This window comes from Sinocyclocheilus rhinocerous, unplaced genomic scaffold, assembly GCF_001515625.1.
Source record: "Sinocyclocheilus rhinocerous isolate Xijiao unplaced genomic scaffold, SAMN03320098_v1.1 scaffold142, whole genome shotgun sequence".
NCBI classification, from domain to species: Eukaryota; Metazoa; Chordata; class Actinopteri; order Cypriniformes; family Cyprinidae; genus Sinocyclocheilus; species Sinocyclocheilus rhinocerous.
The window spans coordinates 965,883-977,434 of NW_015644380.1; the positions used below are offsets into that span (position 1 = coordinate 965,883).

Here is an 11,552-nt window from a genome sequence, read left to right on the forward strand (position 1 = left end):
TGTGTGTGTGTGTGTGACCCTCAACCATATACATATCCTCAACCATATACATATATGGTTGAGGGTCAACCAGGGACATGTTGATGTGCTCTTGGTTACACATTTGTTGACTTTTTCATTCAAGTCTGATGTTTTTTGTGATAAGTGGCTTTCTGGATGAGTATTGTGACTGATCTCATTCCTTTTTTTCATTTAGGGGTCATTATCGTGCCCAGTGCAGGGGTTGGCATTGTACTGGGTGGCTACATCATAAAGAAACTCAAGCTTGGAGCTCGTGAGTCCGCCAAGCTGGCCATGATCTGCAGCGGGGTGTCTCTTCTGTGCTTCTCCACACTCTTCATCGTGGGCTGTGAGAGCATAAACCTGGGTGGGATCAATATCCCTTATACCACAGGGTAAGTGAAATACACAGGCATTAAAACCTTTCAGTGTAGGATTTGATGTATACTGCACAGATTTAGGTATCCTATTTACGTTTTGTGGTTTCAATTGTACTAGAGTTGTATAAACACTTAAATATTACAAGTACAAATGAAGTAAGAAGCATATGTTGAACAGCAGGTACAACGGCTGTTTCTTGCATCATGGCGCATTTCAATGCCCTTACATATGTCTGCACGTATGGTCTGAAAATACATTTTGATGAGTCAGTATGTGATCGATTTTGTGGTTGTTTGCTTGCAACTCTAGCTAATCCTACACGACCTTCTTAAATGTACTATACCTATTGAGAAAGCATGCTCAATTAATGCATAGTTCAGGCCTTAAAATTGTATATTTATGTGAAATTAGTAACCACTCATTGCTCTTGGCTGGATTGCTTTAACCATGTTAAGCCACCTGAAACAAAAAAAAAATATATTAAAATTAAAGATTAAGAAAAAAAAAACAATTATGTAACATAGATAGATAGATAGATAGATAGATAGATATAGATATATACACACACGCACACACACATACAGACTTCTTTTTAAACTTTATCTGAAACCAAAAATTAACTAAATAAAAAAATAAAAAAACTGGGCCTATTAAAAACATATGTAACATACTGTATATACACACACACACACACTTTTGTCCATTAATTTATGTAATTGTCCAACTTTACAGTAATATACAAATATACAATATACAAATATAGTGTACAGTATGTACAATATTGAATATGTGATATAAAAAAAGGACAGAAATAGTTTCATTTTTATTTCTTATTTTTTCCTGGTTTGGGCTCTTTCACAGTCTGTGACCCATGAGCCGTGTGTTTGACATTCCTGCTCTGTGAGGTCCATTGTTCATTTCCTGTCGTCCACCTTACAAGGCTCCATTGAGTGATATAACAAGTTTCTTGTGCTGAAGTCTGCAGTAGGGGAGTTTGCACGGTCCTGACCAGCGAGACAGCATGTTTGTGGAAGGCATAGCACAAAAGTGTGAGGCCCTTTCAACAGATGTAGAAATACAATGCATTTGTGCTCAAAGTAATGAGTAAATGCTTACATTTCACATCCGTCCAAACTGTTTCTTTCCACTACGTTTCTCAAGGTTAGCCTTTCTCATCCTTTATGTCCTATAACATTATTCTTTATAGTTAAAGGAGACACGCATGCACATTCAGAAGCTCTTATTTATTATTTAGGGTCAACCAGGGACATGTTGATGTGCTCTTGGTTACACATTTGTTGACTTTTTCATTCAAGTCTGATGTTTTTTGTGATAAGTGGCTTTCTGGATGAGTATTGTGACTGATCTCATTCCTTTTTTTCATTTAGGGGTCATTATCGTGCCCAGTGCAGGGGTGGGCATTGTACTGGGTGGCTACATCATAAAGAAACTCAAGCTTGGAGCTCGTGAGTCCGCCAAGCTGGCCATGATCTGCAGCGGGGTGTCTCTTCTGTGCTTCTCCACACTCTTCATCGTGGGCTGTGAGAGCATAAACCTGGGTGGGATCAATATCCCTTATACCACAGGGTAAGTGAAATACACAGGCATTAAAACCTTTCAGTGTAGGATTTGATGTATACTGCACAGATTTAGGTATCCTATTTACGTTTTGTGGTTTCAATTGTACTAGAGTTGTATAAACACTTAAATATTACAAGTACAAATGAAGTAAGAAGCATATGTTGAACAGCAGGTACAACGGCTGTTTCTTGCATCATGGCGCATTTCAATGCCCTTACATATGTCTGCACGTATGGTCTGAAAATACATTTTGATGAGTCAGTATGTGATCGATTTTGTGGTTGTTTGCTTGCAACTCTAGCTAATCCTACACGACCTTCTTAAATGTACTATACCTATTGAGAAAGCATGCTCAATTAATGCATAGTTCAGGCCTTAAAATTGTATATTTATGTGAAATTAGTAACCACTCATTGCTCTTGGCTGGATTGCTTTAACCATGTTAAGCCACCTGAAACAAAAAAAAAATATATTAAAATTAAAGATTAAGAAAAAAAAAACAATTATGTAACATAGATAGATAGATAGATAGATAGATAGATATAGATATATACACACACGCACACACACATACAGACTTCTTTTTAAACTTTATCTGAAACCAAAAATTAACTAAATAAAAAAATAAAAAAACTGGGCCTATTAAAAACATATGTAACATACTGTATATACACACACACACACACACACACACACTTTTGTCCATTAATTTATGTAATTGTCCAACTTTACAGTAATATACAAATATACAATATACAAATATAGTGTACAGTATGTACAATATTGAATATGTGATATAAAAAAAGGACAGAAATAGTTTCATTTTTATTTCTTATTTTTTCCTGGTTTGGGCTCTTTCACAGTCTGTGACCCATGAGCCGTGTGTTTGACATTCCTGCTCTGTGAGGTCCATTGTTCATTTCCTGTCGTCCACCTTACAAGGCTCCATTGAGTGATATAACAAGTTTCTTGTGCTGAAGTCTGCAGTAGGGGAGTTTGCACGGTCCTGACCAGCGAGACAGCATGTTTGTGGAAGGCATAGCACAAAAGTGTGAGGCCCTTTCAACAGATGTAGAAATACAATGCATTTGTGCTCAAAGTAATGAGTAAATGCTTACATTTCACATCCGTCCAAACTGTTTCTTTCCACTACGTTTCTCAAGGTTAGCCTTTCTCATCCTTTATGTCCTATAACATTATTCTTTATAGTTAAAGGAGACACGCATGCACATTCAGAAGCTCTTATTTATTATTTATTCATTTACTAACCACAGCTGTTTCAGCTCGGGTGACCTTGACGAGAAAACAGCTTCTGTTAACTGAAGCTTAAAGACTAATTTGTCTACATACAGTGGGTATAGAAAAGAATCACTCCCCTTTACAATAATCACATTTTGCTGCTTTGCAGCCTGAAACAACGGGAGGTTGTAAAAGGGAACTAGGATGTGAGCTGCTAAACTTCAAAATGACAAACCAAAGCACCATGTTATCCCTTTATGTCCTATAAGAATGAGAGATGACTATTATGGTGTGTAGTTTTATAGCAGAAGGGTCTGTCTCATTCAGTGTTTAAAGACTGGATTCCGATCGCTGCTGTTTCCGTCCATCTTGCTGGCTGTGTAATGCCGTGATTCATCCCCTCATTCTGCTGTAGATCTGAGAGGATAATGTAAAGTCAACCAGAGCTGTTGCTGATTGCTCTGTGTTTTATGTGGGAAAGAGCACTGTTTGAATTTGCCTGCCATTCTCACAGCATTAAAATAACTGATCCTTTCTGGTTTTTATTTTTGTATTTTTTATTTTTCTGACATGTTAGTGTTATGTCTTTCACTTGGATGTTATAAGTTGCACTGAGTAAATACAGGCTGGATAAAACAAATACTTTTCAGGCTGCAAAGCAACAAAATGTGATTATTTTAAAGGGGGTGATTCTTTTCTATACCCACTGTATAGTCCATACATAACAGTTCAAGGTCTGAGATCACATATTTTATTTATTTATACATGTATGTACTTCCATTTGACACCGTAACATGTTCACCATATAATAATCACTATCCTGAAATATATTTCTGTTTACTTATTTAGAATCGAAAGTATATGTGTATATTTGCAAATCCATTTGACTCCGTAACGTTATATGTTGTTTGTCATAAAATAATCCAAATTCTAAAATTAGAAAAATAATAAAGTAAATATATTTTATAATTCATTCATTCATTAATTGCAAATGTGATATATATGTATTATCAAATATATGATTTATATTGCAATTCGTAAATTTTCTTATTGGCTAATGAGTTCTCTCTTTAGCTAATGCATGAATACAGAGCCTATAGTCTAGGGTTGTCACATAGACAAGTGTGATTTCTCAGAACACCTTTTTCAGTGTTATATGGCAGGTCATATTTAATGTATTTTAGAGTATTCCAAACATTGCCTACAGCAGCTGATGTGATGCCTTTTATTCTAACCCTCTTCCCCCTCTGTTTCTGTTTTTCTTCAGGCCGACACTCACTCTGACCCACAGAAACCTGACGGGAGGCTGTAATGTGAATTGTGGCTGTCGGATCAACGAGTACGCTCCTGTTTGTGGCTCAGATGGCATCACATATTTCAACCCCTGCCTGGCGGGATGCAGCACTGTTGGCAATGGCAGCACCGGGGTGAGCCACACTGCATGTCTTTCTGGAGATGCTCCAGATTTTTTAGGACAGCACAGATCATTTCAGTTCAAGACATCCCCAACACCAAACATTGATATTAAATCTTAATCATCTAGTCGGATGTTCTGTACAGGTTCTTTCATTCCAGCTACATCTATTTACATGTAAACATCTCATCTCACTATCTTTGCCTGTTCGTCTGGGTCACTGATACAGTGTCCTTTTTATCATTGAAAAAATCAATCAATACAAAAAAGCAGGTCTGAAAGCTAGTTGGTGTCAGCATGTCTGGTCACTTTTGAGTCAGAGCATAAATTTAATGCATAAACTTTGGATCCCTGATTATTGTTAATTATAAATGTATTATTATTATAGTTTTTATTAAATAAATAAATGTAATTTGATATGAATATTTTGCATAATCACAGAATTGCATTCCAACAATGTCTTTTGAATTTTTGCATATCTGTGGTAATGTTCATGTGCATTTTTAATGCAGATCAGAAACTACACAGACTGTGCATGCGTGCAGAGCAGGCAGGTCATCACACCACCCACCAGCGGCCAAGGCAACCAGCTGCAACTGGTCATAGTGAAGACCTACCTGAACGAGAATGGATTTGCTGTGTCAGGGAAGTGTGATCGCACCTGCAACACACTCATCCCCTTCCTCATCTTCCTCTTCATCGTTACACTCATCACAGCTTGCGCACAGCCCTCCGCCATTATTGTCACTCTCAGGTAGGAAACGGTAACTAATATTTCTGATCTTTCATGATGACTTTAAAGGTGCATTTTTTCTTCATTAAAATCAGACATCATTAGTGCACTTTAAACATTTGGAATTAGTAAGACTTTTTAAAGGGGTCATATGATGTTGCTAAAAAGAACATTATTTTGTGTATTTGGTGTAATGAAATTTGTTTATGCGGTTTAAGGTTCAAAAAACATTACTTTCCACATACTGTTTCTCCTCTATCCCCCGCCTTTTTGAAACGCGTCGATTTTAAGCTCATCGGTCTGAAAAGCGAGGTGTGCTCTGATTGGCCAGCTATCCAGTGCGTTGTGATTGGCCGAATACCTCAAGCGTGTGACGGAAATGTTACGCCCCTTGCCATACTGTGATGCTGTGTCCCGGCCGGAGCGACAAGACAAAAACATTAATACCCATTATAAACTAGGCATTTGTTGCATCCAGTGAGGACATAATTATGGATTATAATGACTTATACTGTCTTTTTACGCGTTGCATCGCGCCGCGTAAACATAAAACCATGTCTGCATTTGTGATCGGAGAAATGACAAACAACAAGCCCTACTCTACACTGCCCAAAACTCGCGTTTCAATCATCAGTGGCAAATCCTTTAAATATGAAAACTTACTTACAGTCTGTGAGTCAGAACAGCTGGCATTGTAGTCTACTCTCACAGGATCAGGAAACAGTCCTCCATAAAATGCGCTGCACACATCTGAATATTTGGGTTGAACTGTTCTGGAACAGTGTTGTAAATACAACTTAACCACTGATTTCTAGTCGTGTCCTCTTTTGGAAGACCAAACAAAGTAGTTTCACTTTCACAACGAAACACACAGCAACAACGGCAAAAACAATACTACAGCGAAAATAAAAGTTACGCCTTCTTTCGCAAGGCTGCATTTATTTGATAATTTTGAATATTTAGAAATATTATTCAAAATGAAAATAACTTTTCTATTTTAATATATTTTAAAATTGAATATTAACATTTCTAATTTTCAATGTTGAAAACACCAGCTTAATTGTTTTGTGGAAACTGAGGGTGCTTTCACACTAGCACTTTTGGTGCGCACCCGGGTTCGATTGACATCAGATTTCGGTACGTTTGGATGATGTGAACGCTGTCTTCCGAACTCGGGTGCGCACCCGCGAACCGTACCCGAGTCCGCAGAAAAAAAAACATAAATGTTTGAGTTATTTCACAATAAACAAATTGAAATTGTAGCCTACATAGTTTGTGCAATTACAATTATTTAAATTGAACGTTGAAAGATAATATTGATCATGTTCTATTCTGTAATGTTAATAGAAATCATACACTGTCAGAATAAAAAGGTTGCATTTTATGCATGCAACAGCCATTCACTGGCAGTCCCTAATGGCAGTACAAAATATTGCACTAAATCAAAAGTTCAAATGTTACAAATAAGTTAGAATATTAATGTTGTAATACTGGTAGCACTAATATAAAAATGTGATGATATATGTTACAAAAAAGTAACAATTTTGAAATACGTTGATGGTTGTATTTTTTTGTATTTGATCTCAGTATTCCTATCAATGTTGTATAAGGTTTTTTTATGCATAATAGTAACCCTAGAATGTGATCAAACAGTTTAAAATAGCTGGGCTAAGATATATAACAATTTTTAAGACTGCAGAAATGTGTTAATTCAGTATACACATTATCCCACCGGTTACAATTGTGACTGACCATAAAATAACATTTTTCACACACTTTTCCAAAAAAAAAAAAAAAAATTATTGATTATTTCAAAGGGTTACTAATGACACATCATTTGGATATTTTCATGTCTGGGAAAAATTTGGGATTAAACGGGTTAAAATGCGTTTTAAACATAAAGTTAAGTGGTTTTCATTACCCATTTTACTCTTAGTAATTTAATAATTTAATAAATTTCATAATTTAAAAGTTTAGTGCAGAAGTATCGAATCGGTATCGATATCGACGATACTGCCTTGAAAAGTATCGGTATCGTATCGAAAACAAAATAAGGGGTATCGCCCATCCCTAACACACAGCACCCCCAACCGAAAACATCTTCCCGTGCCCCTGTGTGAACACAGTCCAGCGGGGGCAGGGGGAGGGGGGAGCAATCGAACTCGTGTTCGGACCAAGCAATCGAACCAAGTGTGAAAGCACAATTTTTTTCAGGATTATTTGATGCATAGAAAGCTTAAAAAAACAGCATTTATTTGAAATAGAACACTACTGTAACCTTATATATGTCTTTCATGTCATGTTTGATCAAATAAGTGCATTCTTTCTGACTAAAAATAATTAATTTCTTTAAAAAATATATCAAACTGACTAGTAGTAGATGGTATTAAACAATACAATAAAGTCATTTTCTTTTGCAGGTCAGTAGAAGAGCAAGAACGACCGTTTGCTTTAGGAATGCAGTTTGTGTTGCTAAGAACTCTGGGTAAGTCACAAATGCTTTATTTACTGGAGGAATGCAAAGCTTTAAAAACAAATTTTGGTATGAAATCCATCAGTCTTGTTTATCACTGCAGCAGAAGTTTTCATATTGCACCACCTTGTGTTCTTAAACATAAACTACAGCTCAGTGCAAAGCATTATACATTTGAGTTAGATAAGATGAAGGAACAAATGCAGCATAAAATCTAAAGCTTGCAGAGCCATAAAGTGACTCCACAAGGGAAAATCCATTGCAAATTAATAATCAAAACTTCCCTTTACCAAAATTCTCTTCTTCCATATCTGCAGCCTACATTCCCACACCAATCTACTTTGGTGCGGTGATTGACACCACCTGCATGCTCTGGCAGCAGGACTGCGGTGTTCACGGCTCTTGCTGGGAGTATGATGTCACTTCCTTCCGCTTCGTGTACTTTGGCCTGGCCGCCAGCCTCAAGTTTGTGGGCTTTGTGTTCATATTCCTCACCTGGTACTCAATTAAATACGAAGAGGATCGTCTGGAGCGCTGGCAGCGGCATCTGCCTCCTCTGGGCACCGTCAGCGAGCTCATCTGTCACGTGGGAGGTCACAAGAGCCACGCTCGTACCTGCTCCTGCCCCGTTTTCACACCCCGTCCCGAGCCCCCTGACCAGCCCCCGCTCAACCGCGGACACTGCAGCCAGAGCTGCCCCGGAAATGCCCTCAAAGCAATAACCCCACCTGCCCGCTCGCTGCAGGAAATGCACATTTGAGGAACCCTGCCCCCGCTCCTCACCCCGTCCCGAGCCCCCTGACCAGCCCCCGCTCAACCGCGGACACTGCAGCCAGAGCTGCCCTGGAAATGCCCTCAAAGCAATAACCCCACCTGCCCGCTCGCTGCAGGAAATGCACATTTAAGGAACGTGCGCCCTGACATCTGCCTCCACGTGCCTTCCTGTCGGGTGTCCTCCTCCATGATAAGACAGTGCGTATGCCTGTTTTGCCTCCGCGTGGCTTTCAGGGGCTTGCTGCGCTCACAGATCTCAGTGTCACCAGTACAAACTCGCAGCAAATACAGGTTGTGTAAAAATCATGAAGTATTTGCTGTCAAAGCGAATGGAAGACATGTCATGGTGCTAAATGAGGAACGGAGAGGACATTTCTCTGTATCCAATCTTGGATTCCAAGACTATTATATCAAAGATGAAAGTTCCACAAGCACAAAAGGATATCAGTACTATGCAACGCAGTACCGCATTACAGCCTCCAGGCAGATGCTTTCTACTCTATTATCATTAACAACAGTATTCCCAACAGCAAAACATCTCACATGGTTTTTATAAACAGGTCTGTGAAGAATGGTGTTATCAACTCGCTTCTTGTTAGTTTGGAGGGTTTGGTTATCGTCAGTGTGATTTGGGTGGTATTCAAGGAGCCTCCTCCAGATGGGTCACATAGTGCTGTATGTAAATTCAGTGCCTCAGATTGCCCCATCAGCAGTGAGGTCTGCTTGCTAACAGGCTGAGCACTGAGTGGACTGCTCAAATGCATTTGGAGAAGGACTTCGAAGCCTTGTCTTCTCATTCTTCATCTTCATAATCATTCTGCCTGTCCAGTGATTGACTCTCAAATGGCCATATGTGTTTTGATGCATACTGCGGGTGTTTTGTTCAGTGGTCTAGTATCAGGTCTCGAAGAAGTCAGGCTTTGGTCAGATCAATTTGATGGATTTTTTGGCGAATCCGTATTCAAACCGGTTTTGTTTTTTTGTAAGTGTGAACAGCAAAAAAACACATGAAACCTGAAGTTTAAAAACCCAATCCAAACCACATTAATATCTGGTTTAAAATCTGATTGAAATCTGTTTTTTTCTTTCTCAGCATGAATGGTAAGATCAGATATGGAATGACAAACTGCATTTGTCCATTTTTCTCACTCTTTCCTTATATACACTCTAAAAAAAATCTTCATTGGCATATGGTTTCAAGAAGAACCTTTAACATCCATTGACCTTTCCATTGCACAAAATGTTTTTTCAAAGTGGCAAAAGGTTCTTTAGATTATTAAAATGTCCTTCACAATAGGAAAAGAAATGGTTCTTTTAAGAACTGTTCAATGAAAGGTTCTTTTGGGAACCCAAAATTGATCTTCAGTGGCATCACTGCGAAAACCCCTTTTCAGATCCTTTATTTTAAAGAGTGTATAGTGAAGTATGTGACTCTAGTGCATTAGTGATCAAGTCAGTGATTTTGGACAAAGTATGAATTCCTAAATGTCTCATTTGGTCAAAAGCTTAAGAGATATCATGATAGATATGAGCCGAGGCTAAACTTTTAAATTTTCATCCTCCCTTTCCACTCTTAAGGCACATTCACACCAAGAACGATAACTATAAAGATAACTAGAACAATATTGGTGTCCACACCAACGAACGAAAATGTTCTGTTTATTATAAGTGCGCACTGCAGTTTTGTCATGTGCCACTTTAAACATTCATGCTATTTAAAGTCGGGTGGATTTTGATTGGCTGCCGATGTTTATATAATGTAAAACAGATCATTCTGAAAGAGATTTCAATGATATTGTTTCTCTGTGTAGTTAACCGTTGTGGTGTGACTTTCCTATTTTCATAGAAGTAGAATTTATTAAAACTTTATAGTTATCGTCCTTTGTGTGAACAGCTATGAATTATACAGTCTCTTGGCGTCGTGCTGACATCATCATTACTATAGCAACCAATGTAGATCCACCCAATATAGATTTCATCACCGGTTTGATCACAAAAGTCAGATTTGAAAACCAAATCGTATGTGTAGTGTGAACACAGCGATTCAAACCCAGATTCAAATCAGTCGACCGCTCATGCTGCTGCCGTGTCCAAATGCCTGAGCATATCTGAGCAGCTTTAGCGATAGCATTGGTAAAGCCATAGCTGAATGAGAATGCATTCTCCACTTTGGTTTGGGAGCTGTTGACATACTGTATATGAGCATGTGCTTCGGCTACCGGCAGATCCTCAAGCACTGGCTCTATTCTTATGCACCAACTATATATTATTAAACTTCTGCCTAATAATATGCAAACCTCAGATTTTCAGTACTCTGTGATGGGTTTATAAAGCTAGTTTGGCAGTTACTTTTGATCAATACACATACAGAAGTCATGGAGAAGTTTTTAGCCATGTGCAGTCATTTACATAGGTATTATTTGGTTCAGTTATGATTAATGAGGGACTAACATGATGTTAGTGCTTAGCATGCAAACAAAACCCAGCTTAGTCAATGAAAAAAAAAATGGAGACCATGCTTTATTAATTCCATTCTTTTACATATCTCCAATTTAAAATGATTTTGTAAGCTGTGCTGTATTATGATCACAATTTCAAAACCACAAAATGAGTGCATACTCTTTCCAGACCTCTTAGTGTCAGTGTTTTTCATAAAATATCATGTTGAAGAGGTATTTCAGGTGCTGACTTCAGTATTAGAATGTGACATTTAAAAATTGGGGTGTAAGATGTGAAATCAAGCCCTTCTGTGAATTTGAAATGGCTTTTTCCATGTTTGTGAACTATAAGGTGATCAGTGGTGAAAGTCTGACTTCTTTACAATAATCAGGAGCACCCCATTAGTTTGGCCTACAATGTGAGCTGCTCAAAATCAATCTGATGAAATCGTTCATGTAGTGGCTGCAAGACAGTCTAAAATACCAATAAAGGATCTTGAAATAGACAAAGTAAAAATG

The 11,552-nt window shown here is 38.0% G+C and overlaps 1 protein-coding gene across 1 annotated transcript in view; it reads left to right on the top strand.

Annotated features, from left to right (window-relative positions):
* The window catches only part of LOC107758302 (solute carrier organic anion transporter family member 5A1-like), a 53,411-nt gene extending 44,646 nt beyond the window's left edge, over positions 1-8,765 (top strand). Inside the window, exons 5-10 of the mRNA XM_016576016.1 lie at positions 197-395; positions 4,469-4,628; positions 5,128-5,369; positions 7,769-7,833; positions 8,139-8,575; positions 8,721-8,765. Of these exons, the coding sequence (XP_016431502.1) occupies positions 197-395; positions 4,469-4,628; positions 5,128-5,369; positions 7,769-7,833; positions 8,139-8,575; positions 8,721-8,726 (1,109 nt within the window). The 3' untranslated portion in view covers positions 8,727-8,765. The remainder of the gene's footprint in view (positions 1-196; positions 396-4,468; positions 4,629-5,127; positions 5,370-7,768; positions 7,834-8,138; positions 8,576-8,720) is intronic.
* The last annotated feature ends 2,787 nt before the right edge of the window (positions 8,766-11,552 follow it).